The following is a 24,374-nucleotide window of genomic DNA, read 5'->3' on the forward strand; positions in this document are numbered from 1 at the left end:
GTTTGTTTTAAGCCGAACCAGTTCTGTTTTCGATTATTCATTCGCTTCTTTCTCGCATTGATTGGTGTGAGAACAACAGGCGCATCATATTGTGTCCATATTTTATTTCGTTTTTTTCGCATTGCATGCTTTTTTCTGTGTCCTCTTGGACAAAAGACCGTCCAGAACTTGGATCTGCGACAGGTGAATCGTCGCCAAAAAAATGATCCAAAGACAAGTGAGGAAAAACTAATGAAATGAATAATGCAATGCGTAGACAGTTAAACGACTTCACTTCATCTGACTCATGTGCAGCTTATGAAATATGGTGTAAGCCATAATAAGTTCCCAAATGTTTCTCATGATGAGACATTATAATACGTCGAATTAACTTCGACAAAATTTTACTCCTGACCGATGATGAGATAAAAAATACCGCTTTTCGATTAAAGTTTTGAGCAAAAACAAAATCGTTGCTGGTTTCTCTGCCTTCTGCCCGCCTGATCGATAAATGATTGGAAAGGCAACACAAGAAATTACATTCCAGTATCTCCAAATGATCTCTTTTCCATCAATTCGTGCGTTTTTCTTTGTGGCTTTTTGTTGTTCGTTACAATCGTACAAAATGCACACAAAATCAGTATTTTGTGTTTTGATTGAAAAAACACGGAAAACAAAACGAAAAGAAATCAGAAACAATGCTGTGTTGTGTTGTTGTTGCTATTGTTTTCTTCATTTCGGCACGCAAGCTGATTGAATTCCGCAAGGTCGATGATTTTTGGGCAATTTGTTGTGGCCCATCCATCATCAGGAATCACATCAATTGTGCATCAGCACCAATATTGAACGGACAATTCGAATTAAGCGGCTTCGCGAGATTGATTTTTTTTTTTTCAGAAACAAAAAGTTGCCACAAAAAATCGTTGCAGAGAAAATGCGTTAGTTTGAACAATTGAACAAGAAAAACGGATCCTTTGGTTGAATTGAAATGGGTTTTAAATTAATGTAAAAATGCTTTGTAAAATTGCTAGAAATGTTTATTGAAGCAACTTCTGCTAATTGATTCCCTTTTTATTGAGCCACGACGCATCATTTGCGAACAAGAAACAATCTCGAATCGATCATTTGAAATTCCTGTTCGCATCATCACGGCCAATGTCTTTTTTCGTCGCTTTCACAAGCTTGACCGATGCAGTTTCTGTTCCTGAGCAGCAAAAGATCGCAGAGAAAAAACAGCCTTCCACGGGAATGAGCATAACATTTTATCACCGTCATTTTAGTCAGACGACGGGAACGTGATATAAACGACGTGCGTTATCATTAATTTTATTGTCTTGATTGTTATCGCTATTATTAATAATTCGCACAAACCGCACCAATAATTAACCATAAATTTTTATGTTTATTTCAACACTTTAATCGCAATGAATTGCTTCTTTCGATTAAAACGCTTCTTCATAAATTTGCTGCCAATGCTGATGCTGCAGTGCGTTTTTTTTTCTGCTTTGCTCGCTCTCATCTCATTTTGTGAAGCCGATCAATTGGAAGTCTTTCGCTCGTTATTGAAATGTGCACGCAAACGTATGTCAACTGTTTGTTGTCTGCACGCATTTTTTGCATCGCACGCTACTGCTGCTGCAGCAAAAAGGACGTGCACTTATATGTAGTCACAAGTCGCATACCATCGCAATATTTATAAGGAAGTACAAAAGTTTGAAATCCAATAAAATACGCTCGCTATTTTCGCTTTTATTCTGATATTCTGTGTCGTTTTTCTCTCTATCTATCTCACTCTCACACACTCGCTCTTCTCGTTTTGTCATTCCTTTGGTTTTCTGCGATTTTTTTCCCTTTCGCCCGGTTTTGTTTGTGCATTACTTCGTTCGTGTGTGAACCGAAAACCTTCGCAATTGACGATCTCTCTGGAAAAAAATCTTTCTCCCTCTCGCTCTCTCTCATAATAAGGTAAGGTGCCTTCGTTTCGAAGAGCGTAAGTACTTACCGGTTTATGTTTTTGATATTTCTGCAATTCTAAATGGCACATACAATTGCGCCACTTTACTGTCTTTTTCACACACACACACAAACACACATACACGCGAATACAACGACGACGACACCACGTACCAAACGGAATGAATGCCTTTGTAATACCTTTTTAATATTGTTCGTCCCGATAAATAGAGATTCGTGATATTTTGCAGTTCGACAAGAATCAGAACCATCGAAACGAGAGCAAAAAACAACCATCAGAATCCAGCCCGATAACAGCACAGAAACGGTTTGCAAGACAATCACCGACGGAGAACAGATGAGAACGTAGCGAGAGAGTTGAGCCAAGCTAAAGAGATGAGAGAAAAAAAAGCCGTCATTCGGAACATTGTCGCACAACCAGAATCACTTCAGCCGCGGCCACCAAATTAAATGATAAAGAAAAGATGGGAAAAAAAACTTACGCACAAATGAAGAAACACAACAGAGAGAGAATGTGGAGAGAAAAAAAGCATATTTATGCTTATGTATACGTTCGAGTGTATTTCTGCTGTCGATTAGGGAAAAAACACTGTGCGCGCAGTGAAAAAGAAAATATTTATAAAATTATAGTCGATCGAAATATAATCAATCGTTTCTTGCTTCGATATGTCCGATGCACACTTGCATTCTCTTCTCCGGTACAGAATCCGTTCGCTTCTCTCTCTCTCTCTCTTTCGTCCTCTCACTCAGTTCCGCACACGACGATCTGCCTCACACTCCTGCCGCAGCAGCATCACCACTCGCCATCGAATAAAACAACAACTACAACAGTCAACGATTTTGTTCGATTAAATTTATTTATTTATTTTTATTTTCGACGACTGCACGATACACAACACACATATTCCTCTTTGCTTGCCGCGCAAGCGCGCCTTCTTTTTGTTTTCTGATTTAATTTTCTTTTCTCGCATATTTGCTAATAATTATGACTGGTGAAATGATTACTTTATACAACCATAAAAGGACAAAAGGTATTTGTGTACAGTGATGTTGTAATTGTGCGCAGTTAACCGCGTTTATTGCATCGCATTCGATCTTGTTCACTTTGCCATCATCGCATCGGAGCGGATTGGATTGTGTCGTGGTCATCGTCATCGTTATTATTTGTGCTACTATTGCAGTTATTTAATGCAATTCTTTTAGTTTTTTATTTTCTCCGGCTGTCATTGCGAACATTTCGTTTTCCCTTTGTATTGTCTGTGTGCACGGTGTCGTTAGAGTTTGTGTTTGATTTGTGTGCTAGCAAATTCAATGGCATCAATCGGCCGACAAATTTCTTATAATGTTCCAATTCCAACAACATAACCGATGTTCGACGATGTGTAGCTGGTAATTCTGCGCGTGTTATTCCATCGCATTCTCAATGTGTTCGAGCGACCGAGCAAAACATATCCTTAGATTGTTCCTTCCTCACACCCATTCCAATATCGAGCTAATAATCCGAACACGAATTGTATTGAACATTAATTTTTATGAGGATTTGGAGCAAGAAAAAATTGCACAAGATAATTGAATCTGCTCCAAATGGATGATAACGATTAATAATGATGCCATAAATACAGTAATATTGCGATCGATCAGCTAAATTTGATTACACATCGATCGAGTCTATGATTAATGAAGCGTTTCAATAGACTTTCGCCGGCACACGGCAAAAATGTTGCGAAAAAATTGAGTGGATCCAATTAAGCAATTGTGATGATGTTGGCTCGACAACTGCCATCGTCACTGCTTCGCTTCATAAATTTTCAAATTTTAATCGAACGAAATTATAGAGACTTTTTGTAAATGGCCTTCTTTGTGGCCGATGAACTGTTCGATATCTCATCAGTCGACGTTCGCTCAATTATTGTTATTTGATCAGCGTACAAAATTTTGAGTATTTTTTCCCTTCATTTTTGGCTGCAACCAAAATACCATGATACTTTTTATTACACCATTCTTTCTGGAGGATGCGTGAAACGGTGTTTTGGTTTATTTTTGTGCGAAACGATGTTGATTTTGAAACGAGAACCGAACGAAAACCAAACCGAAAGAGAAGGAACCAAAAATCGGAAGTAAATTACAGGATCTCGCATCAAAATCGTTTGGACTATATATTTTTGATTCGTGATTTGTGATTTTGGGCTCTTTAAATTGACGGTCAACCAAATAATAATACTGTGTTAAACTACGAAACGCCATTCGAAGTATTGTGTTTGTGCGCTTACTAATCGAAACCTTTTTTGATAATTTACAGATATCGAGACGATGCATTGTGCTGGACCGACAGGTTGGATCATTTTTTTCTTTCATTCTTCATCCTTCATTGATGCTTAAATAAAAATGAGTTTGATAATAAATCATCGATCGAACCGAATAAATTGGTTAAAAGGAAATTTCAAAATCTTCGCTTTGTCCCGTTTAATTATTACGTGTATGCATTTTATGTACTTACAAAAAGATCGTGTCCGAGCGTATTAATAATTAAAAGCTGTTGCTAATTCCATGTTATCGATCACTTTTGTTAATTTCATCAAATTATTTAAATGCTAATAATTTCCGTCGAATTGAAGAGTTCTGCTTAAGAATCAGCCACAAGTTGACTGACTCATTGGATCCTGACTCATTGGATCCTTCGAATTCTGTGCAATCCTTTGTACAATCTTATCGAAAATTTACCATCAATTAAATAATATTTGTGTGCTGTTTTGCGAACTTCACCACGTCAAATATCTCAAACATTTGCAATTTAAAGAATAACTTTCGTTTGAAATGTTTGATATGAACCATCAGATGAAGGGAAAAAAGTGTGAGAGTATTGCACGGACGAGGTTTCGCATATGTTGGCAAGACTCGTTGTTCTTCTCCCCAAACCAATACGTTTTTTGTCGATGTTGTTGTTGATGAAAATCGTTTGATTCGACAAGTGAAGCAGTGGCAGCAACGGGCATAATGCATGTACAGTACACGTTGAGTACGTAAAGTAAACATCAATTTTTAAATTGATCCAATTAAAGTTAAACGCAGCAAGCGATCGAGAGAGGCACTGATCAGTGGTCACATTTCTTCGGTCAACTTAATTTGCACACAATGTTACGATTTGGATGCTTGATTTTTTTTTTCCATTCGCATTGCGCTCTGCCTCTTTCTTTGCCACTTCGCATTCAATGCATTTTTGTTGATCGAACCGTGTTACTTTTGTGATTTTTTTCCCTGTTGGTCGTGTAGTACCTACCACAACAAAAACAAGATGCCAATGCATTCCACCGTCGAGCAAAGGAATAGAATGAGAAAAGCAGCCGTCAGCAGCCCAAAACACACATATCGATCCGTTGGCAAAATTTCCGTAGAATATTGATCTGTGTCCAACTCTTCAACAACATCAAACCACAATAACAACAACAAAAATCTGTTATTTTCACGTATCTCGCAATCATTGTTGCTTCTGTCATATACTTTCTTCCTCTGCACAAATAATTGAAGTAAAACCAAACATTTTTTCCCTTCTTCTTCCTCTACTTCTTTTTCTTGTGTTTTTTCATTTTCTCAATTGTGTAAACAGAGAAAAAAACACACAGAGTTCATCGTAACGAAATCTGTTACAGAAAAAAAATGAGCCTGGACGAAATTAAATCAGCCACATTTTCGATGTGTATCATCGTAAACGACCAATTACATTTAATCATATAATCCCGCATTGAATGATGCATCACTTGGGAAAAATAGCCATCAAATCTTGACATTTCATCATTTTTATTGGTAAATTTATATCGTGAAACAAATGACCTTAAATTAATCGCTGATAACAAATCACAACTGATTTCACGGTTTCTTTCATCGAAAATCTGATAGCCTGCCTCTTCTCGCGAATCGGCAAGACAGGCACAGTGGAGTCGTGAGCGAATGAGCGACTATGCGCGTAAATACAGCTCATCATTTTGACATCAATCAAGAGATATCGATCTTTGTCTTCAATTAAGTCTAGTGAAACTTATTAATTCAACCGGTTCGTTGGATGACAAGTATGCACCGACAACCGAAGTCACTGATATACACGATCAATGGAGCGAAAGAGTGCGCGCGCTGCCAATTCATTTGAACAGCCGAGCTGCAACCGCATTCATTGCAAATCGAATTAGCAATAATAGTATACCAAATACCTTACAAAAAATGCAATGGTTTCTTTTCGTTCGTTCTTTGCAGAAAAATGGAAGAGATTGGAAACCCACCGTCAGTGAACGCTCGGTAAGTAATCTTTAGTAGATTATGTTTCTTGTTTCCACGAAGGATTGACGATGATGACGACGGCGCAAAACAACACAAAACATTCGTCAACCTGCTGCTGTGCTAATTAACATTGTGTCATACAAATGCAAACAATAGGGTGGACTGAATTTTGATGTGATTTTTCGGCTTCAAGCAGTGAGAAGCGGCCATTTAGCCTATGAAACTGGCATGATCTCAAGTGTGTTCAGTTGTAAAAAATCAAAAATTATTCAATTGAAATGAATTTAACACGCTCCTATGGATCTTTGACTATTGGTTGTGACACAGTTTAACCCGAGTGTCATCGCCACTATTGTGTCTGTCTGACTTTTGCCAGCCGACTCCCTTTTGACAGCACAAAATTGTGTAAATGATGTATGGCAACCGCTGTATCATCATCCACACTGCACATCAAACGGCACGACCGGCTGCGAAGTGTCACTAAATCATTCCACTTCGTCGCTCTTCGTGATTCCCATTTCACAAATTCGTTGCAACCGCACAGCACCAGAATGTCTCTCATACACACGCGTATAAATAAAATTGTCAGAAGAACAAACAAAATAATTAAAATAATAATCGCACACATTTATTCAAATCAACTGGAATAGAAGGACGGGTTAAAAGGAATTCAGTTGTTAATCTCGTCTCTTTTGTTGCATTTCCACAAAATTCTGAATGAATGTTAATGCAATTGAAAATCCATGTTTTTGCTTGGGCTTTTTTTTTCAAAACACTTTTCATTTTCTCCATCGTCGTCATGAAACGCGTCGACGAATCGGCTGGCAAGCGAGTGAATATTGTGAGTGTGCATCAGTAAATCCAATTTATGTACACACACGCTATCGTGTATTGTGGCGAATTAACACCTTTTTGTCGGCTACCGAAATACTCACTTACATCTTGCTTACGGCCGGAATTAGTATGTGCTCGCATATTATATTTGTTGGTTGTACGAGCCACCGCGCACTATACACAAGTGCAAACAACAGGCCGGGTCATTTGACTTTACACTTTGTTCGTATGAAAATGCCTGCCGAACCGATCAACTTATATTCTTTTATTCATTTTCGTTCGCTGTGCGTTTTTCATGCGGCCAAACGATAAATCGAAACCGTTTCGAAATTCAGTGGGCCGATCAGAGTGAACGTCTTTTACCGCTGGCTGTTGTTGCTGTTACATTTGCTGTGGAAATGGTAACGATGGCAAATAATTAATTTGCATATTAAATCGAAGAAACTCGTAGTCCTAAAATGCGGTAAAGTCTCTTCAAGCCCATTTCAAATGTGCATTTTTCTCAATGGCCTGAATATGCGGAATATGTTGATTTCTTATTAAATCAAGCTGAACTGACTTCAATGCCTGATAATGGACAACATTTCATTTCGTCGGAATTTTCTTAAAAGCACCAAACAATCGTAGATCATTTTGACTAGGAAAAATTTCCGCACACAATCAATGATCGGCAACGGTGGTAGCAACAGCAGCCAGATTGCGTTAAAAGCCATTTAATGCTATGTTTCACCGATTTTATTTATTGCATATTGCTTTTCTTTTGAACCAAAAGCGCAGCAGAAAAAAAACACACACACACAACTGTAGATTTCAAAGATAAAGCAAAGAAGGGCATTGAATATGCAAATTGGATCAATTAAATTTATGTGTTGTCATTTCAACCGCGAACGGATTGCAGAATTGCTACGGCCACATTAAATGAAATAAAAATTAACGATGTTTGACCTGACACCATCCCAATACACTCACTCATTCTCTCAAATTATGTTTCTTCTCATTTAACATTTGCTCGAGTGCTGTTCCTTGGCGCACAGAAGAAATCCCGAAAATTAGATACACGAAATAAACGAAGCAAAAACAAAAGGGTATTGTACATATCGCATACTAACGATTCGCACCGAATGATGACGTGAACGATGAAACTCCTTCGATGAAAATGACTTTTAGCTAGGGAAAAAAGTGTCGCTCTTATTTGTTCTAATTAGTGGCTATTTTATTCACTTCACCGGAAGGGAAAAAATCGGAGATTAAAGCACGATTCTCGGTTGTAAAAATGCAATTTGTTTATACATGAAAAGTCCAATTCCGTTCACCTTGGATGAATAAAAAGTCGATCAATTAACCGCGCTACTCTTTTTAGTGTATTAGAACACGCATTTTTTCCGACGTCAGTCAATAAAATTTCATTGCTTTAATTGCACACTAGAGTGAAATTCTTTCATTTTTTTACATAAACCCTTTCTTTAGACAAAATTCAAACGAAATTCATGAGTAGAATTCTTTAAGAGTACAAAAATCGTCTTTTTATGCTTTAAATTGCGGGGACAATTAAGCAGGGAGTCCAAATGAAATTCAATAATTCACATTGTTGTAGTCATGAAACATACGATTGCGTCGAGTAATTTGAAGGCAACGATTGAAACAAATTTTTAATGGAATTTTTTTTTGTGCAGCACACTGTGTGCTTGAGTACGTGCACCGACCCTATTTCAAGGGATTTTTTCCACTCACAATTTCTGGTATTTAAGACACTATTTCAAACGCAATGGCGCAATTTGATTCCAATTCCTTTCATGGAGTAATAATAACACGTGCAAAGACGGCGCAGAAGAGAATAAAAAAAATAAACTCGCGTTACCTGGTCTGAAAAGCGCCCAAAGTTATGCTATTCGCATGCACCTGAGCGTGAGCATGAAATTAGAAAGAGGCAATCACAAACAAATAGAAAAAATTGAAGAGAAAAAAATGACGGAATCAACTGGCAAATTTCAAGTGAAAAGCATGAAACACGGCTTGATCGTATCAATTACATAATAATTTGTGCGTTTTGAATTTGCAGAAAATTTTTAATTAAAAACTCCATGCTTGTCTGCAAACAAATCGAAACTCGTGTTTCCTCCCAAACAAGCACAGAAACAAACAGCAGCAGCAAAAAGCAGACACATTGCATGCATCTCTCAACAAACTCGCGGCACATATGTGCGCACAATGCGAACGCTAGACGCCCAACATTTATCGATAATAACAATTATATTTGTTAAGCAGTGCATTACTAATTGAAAAAGTCTCGACATTTTTGCGTAGTTGGCGTTTTTTGCACCAAAATTCAGTGTTTGTTTTTCGCTTTGGCTTTTTTATGCATCGTTCAAAATGAACTCTTTCATTTTGTTTGTGGCTCTTTTTTGTGTTCGTCATTCGTTCTGCGAGAAATTCACACATGATCGAGAAAGAGAGAGAGACGACGCAGCAAGCAGAAAAAAGTGTGCGCCCCACTGAATTGATGTGAAAAGAGTGAGAAATTGCCTTAATATATTTAATTGGCCATTTATCGTACACTCGTTTTACTTCATACTTAGCATGTAAACAACTTCTCAGCCGCATACTTTCTCACATGCTAAACGGCTACGGCGGCGAACAAAAAAAACCGAACCGAACCCAGCCGAACAACACCGTTTTACATAGCGTACACCAGAGAAGAAACAACAAAAAAAAATTAAACGTACATACATATATATGTAAGCACGCTATTTGTACAAACCTTGCGCATTTTATCGACGGCAGCTGAAAAATACTAAATTGATTCTTCGGCTGTTGCTGTTGTTTTTTGATTGTACAACGATCATCAGCCACGCCTTTCGTGTTCGCTCATCATATTTCTATTGACGTGTTCATCACTGGCGTATGCAAAAGAGTTTGCTGAAGATGGGCATTTCTTTCGATCGAGGATATTTCCATTTTTTTTTTCACGGTGCGTTTCAAGAATTATTCATGAATATTTCAGATCTATTTCGGTGTTGTGCGCCACATGTTTTATTTATTCAAATTTGACAGAGAAAAGAAATCAAATTTTGATTTATTATAAAACAAAAAAAAATGTTCATAGCAACAGCAGAGAAGAGCATGGGTAGATTTTGAATTAATCCGAGAAGTCAAAGAACCCATGATGCCACCACTCAAGATTTGGGCAAATGTGGCTAATTTTCAAGCATTAATCATGCAATTAGGAATAAAGATAAAAAATCGTTCGACAAGCCGCAAAGTGTTCCATTTCCTATCTGATTTACAAAAAAAACTTCTTCCGAACCAACAACAATGCCGAAAACAATTGTGGTACTTGCATTGATTCGTATGTGTCTAATGTTATTTTTACGTTCGACACAATTTGCTCATTTGCACCGGGAAAATCGTGTTAGTCTCTAATCCAGCGTGAAGAACCTGAACCCGGATACTAGCTGCAGTTGCTAGGGTAGACTCTATATTTTTTTATTGTAGCATACAAATGCCAACCTGAATCATAAAAATGTTGTTGAAATACTTTTTTTCCGTCTTTATTTTGGCTTTGATGTGTAAATTCAGCTTTAACATTCGACAATAAAAATGCAACCCCTCGACGTGTTTTTCTATTCACACTTCCACATTGGTACATTTCGGAGACACTTTAGTGCGTTGACGAGACCAAGGTCAAAATTGGATTATTGCAAAAGAACATTTGAGCGAAAGTAAGCAGGGATTTTGCGCGGTGATTGAGAAGAAACCTTGGTGTTTTGTGGTTGGCGAAAAAATCGCAAAATAAACAAAAAAAGAATATTTGCGAAAAACAGAATGGTAATGGATAAATAAACAAAAACCGATTTTATTTGCGTCGAAAATAAATATTCTGATTTCATTTACTTTGCACATTCATGAGTGTGTATCATTCGGTGGAGATTTATGTATTGAGTTGAGTTGGTTTTGGGGTGGAATAAATATCGATGGTAGATTTTCGTTCTCCGCGATTTTTTGTCTGAAGCTCATTTGGCTCGTGCGAGTCACATTTTCATCGGTCGTGAAACTCAAACAAGTCTACGACCTCGGAACTGTCTTAGAAGTGGTAGCAAAAGCAAATATTGCCAAAAACTAAATCTGACTCGGTATATTGGAACGATGTGTATTCAAAGCACAATAGTTTATTAAGCGAACAGAGATTTGTCTGGTCGCAAGAAGTAAACGAAACATATCTACCGACTAAATGAATCATTTTGTTTATGATCATAAAACAATACTCTATCAGATCTGCGGTGAACTTTGCGCGTTTCATGAAGCCGGTCGTCGTCGTCGGTCGCATAATTTTTTCTTTCATTCATGAAACCAAAATGATATTTTCCATATATAGAATAAAAGAGTGTGTCGGAGAGAATGAGAAGAGCAAGATGTTAAGCAGTTCATGCGATTCGGCGCGAAAAAGAGATACACACACACGCATTCACACATTTCGAGTTGCATATCCTTTCAAAATGCAAACTGTCTTAAAATCGAGATAGTAACCGTAAATTATGTAAACTAAATATACGATATGTGAATTCTCTTCGCTTCATAATTGTGTACATTGCACACACACACACACGGCAGAGCCGGCACAGCGATAATAATGCATGCATACATGGGGATATAACATATTCCGGATCGGTGTCTCTTTGCCTCTTATATGGTAGCACAAAGTGAAATGCGCTGCAGCAATATTATTACCAGACGTTTAAATGTGCGTGCGATTGTCTTTATCTTAAATTAGCTATCATTAGAATTTACAATTGTGAATCGTACACGGTCGGTCATAAAGTACCGACTTATCTCTCGAACGACTTGGAGCAATTTTAGCCCGAGCTTTGTCCCGTTCGCTTGTTTCAAACAGTCGCAAATTTTTCCTATTTATGACTTGGATCGGCATCACATGTGTGATGCGGCATATATATATATACGATGGCCTGGGACCGTGTTAGAAATTCCATTCTCATTAAAGCGTTTTTATCGGTTTGGAAAATCATGCGCCCTGCACAACTTGAACCCAAACGTAATTTATTTCAATAAAACCCGCACCGAAAATTAGTACATATTTTTCCGTTATTGCAGTTGCCAAAACATTTGCAATTAAGACAATTATCCACGCATGAGAGGCCAGCAATCGGTGAAGTTTCTCAAAGGAAAAATGAATCCGCAGTTGACTTGAAATCGAAGCCTGAGACTTTCAGAAACAACGGTTCGTTTCATTGAATAATGCCACCAATTGAGATCAATTAGATTCACATTCGACTCGAATTTGAAAACAGAAATTCCCAAAATGCTAATGAGTTATAGGAATGATTTTATTGAGTCAAACATTTTAATTGTAGGAGGGAAATGACAAAAAAATCACATCGTTAACAATCTGTTTATTATTTGTATGCAGTGCTTGTCGGTAAACCTCTTCAGAAAAACGAAAAAAAAACTTCAACCAGTGTATATCGTCGAAACGTTGTGGTTTTTTTTCTCGGGAGAGTAAATGTATGTGTGACTCTGTGATATGTTGAATCTGAAAGAGAGAGAAAAAAAGCGCTTAATTCAATTTGTCCTGATATAAAAAAAGATATGAGCATTGCAAGGGCTCATTTCGAATGCTCACTGGACTTGACTCATATATGCAAATGAAATCGCAACTGACAATAACAATCAAATTGCGTACGGAATAATAATTCTCTTTTCTTCCAGCCGCTATGATAACGCGATATAAAAAAAGAAATCCACAGCGAACGAACCAACGAAACGAGAAAAAAACAAATTATTTACATATTTTTACAATGTGTTTGTCATTCAGTGCGACTATGGCATTCGAATATGAATTCGTTGCTTATGAGACAATCTCAAAATAAGTCTAGCTGCATTCATTTACAGTAAGCTCGCATCGAGTTGCTCAGTCGCACTTGAAATTGAGGTTTTTGTATGGAGTCGAGTCGAATGAACGGCTGACAACTGTATTTTATTTTATATAATTATAAGGAATATATCGAACTTAACAGTTAAAAGAGTAGTGGGCCGTCAACGGCAACGCTTAACAGAGCCAACATTGATCCGATCACTTTTTCATTGACGAATATATTTCGGTTCGAATTGTTCATTCAACAAAGGTATTGCGACATACATTTTTTTTCTCTGCATGATTTCATTGCTGTTGACATTTCTCTTCGTTGAAAATGTCTTAATCGCCGAGCGCATCAAGCACAGCGATCAGCTACCTCAATTAAAATTCAACACCAAAATTGGATAAAAAACAATAAAAAAAAACCAAAGCAAAATGCGTACACAGCGGCGATAATAATATTATTGTATCGTAAATAATTGCCGTTGGATACGCTTACATATCGAATTGGTCGAATGGTATTGCTATGCCAAAGGTGTGCACAGCTCACAAAACATTGATAACAATCTCTTCTGTTCGACGCTTTTCCCCTTAAAACCACCATCAAATGAAACACAGAAGGCTACCGTCTTACGTTCTTAGTGCTTTTTTTTCTTCTTCTTGTTTTCACCCAAGATTTAATTGAAAATTATTAAGCCTTCATCCGAGCACAATACGCCAAACTCTACCGTCTACACACATTTATTTCTCACTTTATTTCAAATGCAGCAGCAGCAGAAGAAACAAAAAGCGATACTTAGAATAATGGCAATAAATTTCAAGCGAATGTACATATTCGTATATAAAATTTGAAGAATGAAATAAAAAAAAACGACACTGAATTCTAAAACAAAACCAACAGCCGTATAAAAAAAATACGACGTTCTTCGAAACAGAAAAAAACATTGGCGTTGACAACACACAATTTCGTATATTCTTTTGTTTTATTCAAAACAGAAATTCTCTTCATAAATTTTAAAGAGTACACAATTCTGCGTTCAGCCTTTCTCTTGTCACAAAAATTATGATATCCTTCCCTTTGACTGACTTTGAGCTGTGATCTTCTCTGCACCGGTCCACGCTGACAAGATGCATCATGAATGGAAACAAACGATGATAGAGAGACGAAAGAGGAGAGAACAATATTTTGATGAGTTTATGTTTATGGTGATTTGAATTGCGAGATAAGTGATTGTCGTGTTTAGTCACAGCCAACAAAGGAAATCATAATTTTTTTCTCTTTGTTCTCTCTTCATTTCTTACATAATTTTCACTTTCTTCCCCGCAATTCACCGGAGGGAAAGAGAGCGATGGGCCCATTGTAAGCGGGTGTAAAAATTATTATTCGGTTTCACTTCTGGTAAGCCCGAAAATTGAATCGAAATACAGAAAAATGGAACGAAGAGAAATGAAGATCGGTTGCGGAGAGATTACGGCCAGTTGAGTCGTTGAGAAAAAAGGAAGTTTTATTGTGATTGCTTGGTGTTTCATGCATGCTGGGGCATTCGCTATACGGTCAATACACAGAGCATAACATACAGGTAAATGCGCCACTGTATACGATGTACATCATTTCATCTAAAATTTATTACATTACAGTTTCGTTTTTATTTCGTTTGTACCTTCGCTTCGCATAAAGTTCAATGCGTATCCAGTTGTTTGTTTTGCCTGGCTACCACTTTTTCACTACAAACTAATTTATGTGTTTCGGCCCAGTGTCCGCTTTTTTTCTGCTCGCTTCCATACATTTTGTATTGCAATAAATTTATGAACACTTTCTGTTTCTTCTCTCTTCAGATGTGTTATCACACATTTCGTTTTCGTGTTAATTCCACTAGCTATAGTTTAATGAAAGAAAAAGCACACGAAAGACATAAAAATTTGTTTACTGATTTAAGATGCGTGAAACACAGAATAAATGCATCCTTTTTTCATAACTTTATCTTTTTGGTGACACAATAATTCACTCGCAACAATGAAGTGAGAATTAAATTGCTTTATTCGGTGGAAAAATAAAGTCATAAATTTCGAATTGGTTTTACTGCGGATGCTCGAACTGCAGCGTTTCCTGTGAATCAAATGGTTAAATTTTTTAACTGTTCTGGGGAAATGCATGGAACAAAAAAAGTTTGGCCATTTTCAAGAAAGGAAGCAATTCAACTTTGAAAGGATTTCACTTGAAAAAGTGAAAAAAAACGAAGTAGAAACTTTGATTGCAATTCAACATCTAGGTAAACAAAATGAAGAGTCAACTGTTCGAATTCAAGGCGAACTCTTTCGAAATGCCATCGATACCATTCGATAACTCTTTGAGGTCAATTGCATCATCGCAAGCGCCAAATGGTTGGTTTGCTATATGAGCTCCCAATCAAAGGTTGATTGTGTTATTAATATCAATAATAAGAATGTAACCTTAATTTTGTGAGAGTGTGGAAATAACAATGGCTGAGCGCCAGAAACATGTGCTATTGAACGTGCCTCGTACGTGTCCATCAGCTTAGTCAGGTAACCAGTTGGCTGTGTATGTCTAGATGACACGTTTATTTTCTCTCTCTCTCTCTCTCTCTCTCTCTCTCTCTCTCTTTTTTCAATCTCACCACTCGGTTGGGTTACTTCCACACGACACACCAGGCATACACCAGAAAAAAATGAATCACACCAAATGGACACACCGTGACACAAGAACACTCTGTTTGCCAAAAAAATAAATAAAAATAAAACCAAACAGCGCGTTTTGAAATATGAACACACGAAGAGATTTGCCGCTGTTCGACCGCGCGCACAATCGATAAACGAAAAGTCATGCATGTCGAATGCACAATAGGCTCGATTTTTTATGTCGACGCCGGCCAATATAATAGCGGATCATTTTCAGACCGTGTTTTTCAAACATCAATTGAAATAAATCAATATTTGAATGGCGTGTTTTTTCTTGTTCGATGCGCAATTGAACGGCGATCATATACACACATGTCTGGCCGAAGCAAAAACAAACTTTATTTGAAAATGTCAGATCGACTTGAGGTGAAAGAACACATTCTCGAATGCATGATATTGAAATGATTCTGAAAGATTGTTAATCTTTTCATTTGTTTAGCAATTTTCGGCCAATTCAAATCGAGAACTGGTCTAAATATGCGTCATAATTTCAATCGATCGAAATTCAAACATGAATGAAATCGAAGAAAATAATCGCCATGCACATTAACCAAAATACGATTTCCAGTGCAGACATTTCTATTTTTCTTCTTCATTTCTAAAAACGAGCACATTGTGTGTTTCGGATTTGAAATCAGTTTGAGCATAAAAGTTTCTGGTGAAAGTGATGTGTTCGTGCGCATCGATTGGAAATCGTTTTAAAGTCTCTTCGAATCGTATTCAATATGTAGAAAATTTGGTAATCAATAAACCGAATATTCCACTGATGCGATTCTCGGTGTGTGTGTGTGTGTGTGTGTTTTTTCGTTCGTTCTACAATTTTTGGGTGCTGTTGTTATCAAAGCGTCCAACGGACAAGCCAAAAGCAAACAGAATATACCCATCACATGGTTGTGGCAGATCGAAAGAACGTAGAAGAAAAAAATGTTAAGAACAATAACAATTGAAATAATAAAAAAGAGGGAATACGTGCATGGTGCGAATACACGTCGCAAATGACGATGATGACGAGCAATCGTGGTACACACAACATTTACTTATGAAACAAACCAGCAAGCCAACAAGCCAGCCAGCCAGCCAGCCAGCGAACGAGCAGCCAGCAAGCAGGCACAGCAGCGAAAATCCATCGGCCGTGTGTACATGACCGTTTACTTTAGCTGCTACTTCATTGATAACGTTCGAGGCGTGGTTGCATTGAAAAGCCAATCACGTACCATCGAATTGTCTATGTGCTACGCGACTAAATTTTATTTGGTTGGTCACGTCCCGCCCATTCACGACTCTTACCGAATCTGTTTTGTTCGATGCGTGATTCTGTCGTAGCGAAACAGAGAGAGAGAGAGAAAGAGAACTTGCCACTCTTCTGGTACGTCAGCATACACAGTTGAGGCATATACGAGCAGCTACGCTCAACACAGCCACTAAAGCAACAGCAGCAGCCGAAACCATAGAAGCACTGGAACGCAGACAAAAACACATAGTCACCGATATTCGTCGTCGTTGTACGTGCTGCACATTCAGCATATATATTTGTGCCGTATGTGTGAGTGTGTATGTGTATGTAACGAGAGCAAGAGGTTTGGTGTGTATGCACGGCTTAGCATTCGCATTGGTTTCAATGATACACGCAACGTGTGTACCATACTTATATGTTTATGGGAAAGGAAGAGACCCAAGTTGTACGTTTTATATTCAAACTGATGGTTGGAACATTTTTCGAATTGTGTCGTTGTGTGCAGCGTGTGTGTTTGTATGGGTTTGTTTTGGCGATAAGGTTTGTGTGCGCGCTGCTGCTACTACTGCTGCACAAGTCCTTTTCTCTCGCTGGCTTCGTCATAAGCGCGCGAGCGGCGGGTGTAAATCATAAACTTGGCTTGCTCGATATCTACCAGCTATTCCTCTTCTTCTTCTTTTCTTTTGCTATTTCCCAGATAAACGTGCACTCACACATCGTCACGTATATTGAAACGCATATAATAGCACACACATTGAGTGTGACTCAAGTTTGGGAGGCATCATTTCACGTACACACACCAGATATATCCACTTATATCACGTAGCTTATATGTATTCGGCTCTCGTACCGTTTTTGTGCGCGGTTGATTGTTGTTGTGTTGCCTGCTGCTGCTGTTGCTGCTACTGCCTGCCTGCCGCTCGGCCAAACTGTTCTGTTTGGCTCTTCATCATTTCCCATCACCGTCGTCGCAGTCTTCGCCGTCGTCGATGTTGTTGTTGTCGACGTCGTCATCATAGTAGTAGAGTCGCGCAGGGCGCACATTCAATTCGAGAAGGAAGAGTAGAAAAACGTTTCGGTATCTTTCGCTCTTGTCGTCTTCACTGCATTGGTTCAGTCGTGTTGTGGCAGTAATAGCAGCATCACACGAATCCCATCAAATTTCAGACACGTTTTTATTTCCCTTTTTCGTTTTTTCGCCACCGTTCGAAACCGTTCGTTCATTCCGCTTGATACGGGCCAAATAAGTGTCGGTATTGTGATCAAATAGACTTATCATCGTTTTCGAGTTGAACGTGCATCGTGTACTTTCACTGAAATACTCTTTTCACTCGATCCATTCATTCCGAGGACATGTGTGTAGATAAGAAATAATAACATTGGTGATTTATCCAGCGATATCAATCGCAATTCCATCTAAAAGTTGAGGAATTTAATTGAAAAAAAAAATTGAAAATAGAACAAAACGAAAAATATGAATATTTGTCGAGATCTGTTGAAAACCTCAATCAGGAACTGAAATTCGGGTGTTGATTTGTGAACAATTTTCTGTGAATTGAATTAGATTAGTTTTTTTCTTCATCTGTTAGAGTTCGTGCAAATTAATTTTTTTTGTTATTGTGCGTGTGAAATTTTATAAACAAATTTAGAAACAAAAATCCTGTGAACTATGCTACCGTACCAAGCAGTTGCAATGGATTATGGCGGCTATCAGCGCCAAGGACCAGCCACCGGAGGTCATATGGGAATGGGTGCACTTGGCATGGGTGTTGGCGCACCGCCATTCACACACTCTTGGCTTGTTCCACCACAAGATCTGTGTGGTGTGCCGTATGGAAAACAAATGCCAAACCAACATCCACACATGCAACCCCAACAAATCGAACCTGGGCACGTGTTTCATTCATTTCAATTTTTTTTCTTTTTCGCTAGTTGTAAAAAGGAAATTCCCTTCCAATATCCTTAATTATTTATTGAAATACTGAGCGTAATCGATTCGTGATAATCCGCACTCAATTCTAATCGTCTGATTGGAACAATCAGTGCAATTGTTCTCACGAAAAGGGGTCATTGCGTTCATTAGCAATTCGATTCTTTCTTTTTTTTCCCCATCACGAACTCTCCGCTTTGTTTACTCAGCAAAAATATGAACATTTGTTGTCTTTGGAATCGATCCTGTCAATGAGAGAGAGAAAATACCGTTTGAAGCTCATTTCCGTTCGATTCGAGCGAGAAGTTTTATTGGACATTCGGATTATATTGTGTGGTCTTTTGTCCAGTTTGGTGCATTGAATGAATATGATCTTCTTTTGAAGTGAACAATACATCACTGTTTTTTGAGCTATTTTTTCACAAGAAATTGTTTATGTATTGAAAAATTAAAGAGATACTTCATTGAAAATTCTTCAAATTCCATTCAAACATTTAACATTTTTAGAAACATAAACGGTTTTTTTTTCTTCAATTTTTCAGTATTTTTTACTCATTTTAAAAAAAGCCGTCAAACATAAATTTAGTTCACTGTTTTTTTTGTTTACAATTCTCATTTAATATCAATCACATTCCGTATAAATCAGGTGCATGTGTTCTGTATGATCAGATAAATATCGCCGAAGATGATGATCAAAACAAACAACAAATTGTGGTGATTACATTAATGTAATTTATCAATCTTAAACTAATCTCGTCACAATATTTGTCGAATACTGTTTTCTGACAGTTCGTTTCCATATGAAAGAGCGGTCATTGTTTCATTCAAACTAAAATTTTCGGATAAACAGTAGTCAATTTGGAAATGAAGATTATATCGGGCGTAATGTTGCGCGTGTTAATAAGCATATAGAATCTCTATTTCTCTCTCCCGAGAGAATAGAAGTGATGACGCACTAAATTAGATGCTACAAAGTGCGCGATGACTTTACAGGAATTTTGTTCTTCGAACAAAACCGTCAAACAAAAATGAACTATTTCTCTTTCGAAAAGAAAGAAACGAGTTTGGTTCAGTGTATGTCTCTAACAACAGATTTAATTTTCTCTCGTCAAAATCGAAAAACAGGGAGAGAAAAACACTGGTTAAACATTGGCTATAATCGAAATCCGAATTTTCAAGTTGAAACTATGTGGATGAAATGTAGGAAAAACGGAAAATAATGAAATAAAATTCAAGCAATAGATGGATTGGCTTTGCGCGACATTCAAACGATTCCTTGAAAAAAAGAGTTGAAAAGTTCTTGGTTTTGTTTCGTTTAAATTGAGTTCTTTTTTCTCGTTCAATATCTCTACGGTAGCTCGTTTGGAAATCGCTTTAGCGACCAGATTTCAATAACATATGTGAGAAAAAAACAGAACAGAATCAACTTAGAAGTGTTAAGGTATTTAAATCGGGTTCAATTTCACGGCTTGTCCTATGGTTTGAGTTGAGAATGAGACAAACCACAGCATCAACCACAACGGCCAAACCAATTTCGAATAGGAATGATATTCGGATTCTAAGCTAAGATGAAATGAAAAAAAGTTAAGAAAAAGAAACTATTATGTGCAAGAAAAAACAATGCAACATCGTCTTCGAGTCGAGCATTCGATGCATATCATTAAAATGAATTCAATTCTCGCTTTTCGATTAGACGATGAAAAATCTAATCTAAAATTTACCGGTGGTTTTTGTCTTGAACTTTTTGGTTTTGTTCTACATGTCGATTTGGTGGTGCGCATCGAAGCTAATGTCGATCGCGTCGGTAATGACAAATGATGATTGGTGATTTGTCGCTTCAACAAGCCAGCCACTCTGTCTGGCTTCATCGAACGGCCGCGGAAAAAATTAATTCATTGTTTTCTTCGATAATAAGGAAAAAAAATTTCAATCAGTTCAAGAATTTCTCACAAATCGAATCGATGCTTCTAGAATTTTCTCAAACAAAAACATTATATTTTACTAAATAGCTCTTCAATAGCACAGTTGGACTACGAAAAAAACGTATCACCTGTGAAATGAACGCTGTTTTTTTTTTCAGCAGACATTCTTTTACCTTTCGAATCACCAATTTCAATTAAACCATTTTCTTGAACAGACAATCTTTCGATTTGGTTTTTGTATGCGCGCCTTTTTTTCTTTTTAGCCGTATGCTTGCACACGCAGAGAGAACGAAGGGGTAACAATCCCAATTAAATGGTGAATTTCAGAATTGGAGTGAAGAAAAAACATGTTCTTTTCATGGGTCTTTAACGATTAATCAGCTTTTTGCGCTTCGGGCTTCTCGTTTTTTTTGCCGTTCATTCCATTGTAATCGAGTTTGTGTGATTGGTATTTTCACTTCATTTTTCTTCGAATCAATTGACGCTGTCAACCAGAAAATGTACTTAAGCGATTACATCCAAATTAACTCACTGCGGAAATATTCTTCGCAACCGAAATTTGCAACCGCGAAGAATTTTGGTTTTCACAGTTCGATTGGGCAGACTAACGGTGCAGCTTCAATATTGATACTTTGTGGTTTTTCTGCAATGAGCCTGAGTGCATAATCCCATTGTTACGCATGAAAACATTTTCTCAACATTTAAAAAACTTTCGAAGAAAAATCAACGGCAAATTTTTCTGTGAGTAAACAAGCAGGGCTAGTAGAATCCAGGCAACGGGATTTTTCCACCTTTTTACCGTTCCGAATTAGCAGATTGAATTTGTTGCGATGAAAATAACAAATAAAAGCCTTATATAATAATGAATGCCAAAATAGAAGTGATAAAATAAGCTCAAATATTTTTAGTTGCACAAAACAAGTTGATCACAACTGATCGACTCCGAAAAAAGTCCGACGGCAACGCATCGAACCGTTTTTGATCGAAACAAAATTTCGATATATATTTCCATCTATTGAGATCATCTCATTGACCTGAGAATATTTTGTTGTTACGATTAAATATCCAAAAACATTAGTAGCCAAACTAAAAATCTGAATTTGGTTTAAAATTCCATCCTTCAAACTATATCAAATCGATTGACTACCGTTGTAAAGTCTGCATTGTTTCTGAAGAAAGTCGATCAAGCATTTCAATTCAATTCTGATTCTTGCCTCGAGAACAATATTCGATGGAATTTCTAAGGAAATGGTTTCAGCTTTTCCCATCCTTTTAAACTTCCATCGACTAATTTACATTTTGCGATTTTTTTCGATTTTCTTCCAATCGTCTCGACTATTTTCATTATGCGCATTTGAACCGTGAACTAACAATGTGGTAACACCCAATGAAAATCCACGCTTTTCATCACAAAGTGTGTTTGTGTTTGTTTAACGGGTTTCGGCGAAACGATTTGTCTTCTGCCATAAAAGCGGAAAATACACAAAAGTCACAATGAAACATGCTAAACATTAATTTTCACTCTTTCTTCGTCGGTTTTGTATTTTCTCTACCTCTTTTTTTTCCATGAATGTGCTTTGCGCACACGACACAATATTTTATGCCTTTATATTAGCCCGAAGTGTTTGTTGTATTTACGATTAGTAAAAGAAGGTACACGAGTTCAATAATTGAATTTTGAGTGGTGAAACGTGACACAGTGGAACTAAAAATGGTTCTTTTTTTTCACTTAAATTACCGAACGCGAAAACATTTCTATTTAATTTTATTTGTCGCGGCTTCAATCTCGACTGGAAATTCTTCGAGCGATGAGCATTATAAACTATAAGATCTGAAGATCGAATAGACAGTATGCTTAGTAACAAATGCGTTATTTTGGGTACGTGATTTGGATATGACTCTGAAAAAGGGTTTAATTTGAAACGATAAACACCTTAATGTTTTCATTTTTTTCATGGTTTTTTTTCGTGTACTTGAAATGATCTGTGTTTCAATGATGAATGATCGCAATTTTTCTCAAGTACTTTCGATAGCTTAAAAAAGTAAATATATTTCAAAATGAATGAATAGGAAAAACAATATCAAAAAAATATATTTTTAGCAATTTAAATTCATTTCTCACTAACTAAATCCATCAATCAAACAGATGTGTTTAAATATTAGCAACTATAATTACTCTTTTCGTCGGTTTGATCAAACCGAACATATTTGAGGTTTAAACAAATGCGTCGTTATTCTACGTTGAATAAATTTTGTCCGAATTTCGGCGAAATTCAAAAAATGTCATCAAAAACAAGATCAAGAGAGAAAAAAAATGAATGAAAAAACCCTATGATGTTTCATCGTGTAAACAAAAACAAACAAAAAAAAAGATTTGTTAATGTTATAATTCATCATGATGTTAGTGTTGATTCATTCTTTCCGCCGCATCTTCATTTGCGTAAGATTTTCATTCACAAAAACCCGAGATAGACGAAACGAAAAGTATCTTACGGTCGGGCGGTTTCATTCACCGCGATCGCTATCACGTGATAACACTTTTTTATGTTTAAGATGAAAGGTTTACCTTTCAAGATGCTATATAGGCCTCTTTCTTCGAAGGAAAGATTCTCGGTGTCTACCTTATTCTACTGGATATTCATCGTTTCAATTGAGTGACTGTACATTTTATAAGTTAATAAAAACGACTGCAACCGCAGTTACGTGGATTGCATCAGAAGCGAACGAGATGAATGTGCAATGGTCAAAATTAATTACAAGAAATAACATTATAACTGGGAGCGTTGTAAGCAGCGAATTGAATCAATATTCCAATCCACCAGTAGCTGAAGAAGTGGGGTCACTCATTTCCGCTAATACAATTAAAGTTTGTCTCACGGGAACGTGCATAAATCGTCATATATGTTGGATATGAAAATATAATTTTTTCGATAAGTCAGCACAAAAATGGACCGCACTCAATAAATGCGAAAATGACGAGGAGCCAAGCATCGCACTCAAGACACCCAATGTTTTGATAACAACATTGATGTCACATGCAATTTTATGTATATCTCTTCAACCTTGCAATTTGGTGACAAACTACACTTTTAGCTGAGCTATGACTTTTTCCCGTCTTTCCAACATATTTTTGAATCATTTATTTGTATGTGTGAGTGTGTGCAAGAGTGAAACTCAAGTTCTTTTTTGCGATGCTATAAAGTTGACTCTTGGGAATCTCGAGTTACTTGTTCTATTTCCATCGATCATGTGATTGTTCGATTCGGCGAATGACCAAAATAAAATGACTGAATAATAAACATAAAAATGTATATGATAGACAAAGTATACATTTCGGGTAAATATATCCGAATATAGCCGTTGCAAAAATGTTTCACAACGCGATACTTTTTATATGAAGATAAAATCGATGTGGATGAAATGAAGATTTTTTTTTTTTTGAGAAAACAAAATCTTATGCTGTCGATTCTATCTATCCTTACGAATTTCAAATACTTTCGATATAAAATCCATTTTCCATTGGTAGACGAACCCGACAAAAATACTCTTCGTTTGCAGAGAATTTACTGCTCACGACGCAGTTATTGAGTTGTGTTTCCACCCGCACATTTGATGTGGACTCTCTCTCTCTCTCTCTCTCTCTCTCTCTCTCTCTCTCTCTCTCTC

At 37.1% G+C, this 24,374-nt stretch overlaps 1 protein-coding gene across 4 annotated transcripts in view; it reads left to right on the forward strand.

Moving 5' to 3' along the window:
- The window catches only part of LOC129580338 (protein trachealess), a 41,210-nt gene that overhangs the window by 5,174 nt on the left and 11,662 nt on the right, over window positions 1-24,374 (forward strand). For 2 of the 4 annotated variants that reach the window (XM_055470670.1, XM_055470672.1), the window contains exons 2-3: window positions 4,253-4,285; window positions 6,199-6,240. In XM_055470670.1, coding sequence (XP_055326645.1) covers window positions 4,253-4,285; window positions 6,199-6,240 — 75 coding nt within the window. Of the gene's footprint in view, window positions 1-4,252; window positions 4,286-6,198; window positions 6,241-14,337; window positions 14,506-17,921; window positions 18,747-24,374 lie in introns of those variants that run through there. The other 2 variants (XM_055470671.1, XM_055470673.1) reach the window with 2 other exon arrangements.

This window comes from Sitodiplosis mosellana, unplaced genomic scaffold (genome assembly GCF_009176505.1).
Source record: "Sitodiplosis mosellana isolate CC-2019 unplaced genomic scaffold, AAFC_SMos_1.0 Smas_scaffold_1, whole genome shotgun sequence".
NCBI classification, from domain to species: domain Eukaryota; kingdom Metazoa; phylum Arthropoda; class Insecta; order Diptera; family Cecidomyiidae; genus Sitodiplosis; species Sitodiplosis mosellana.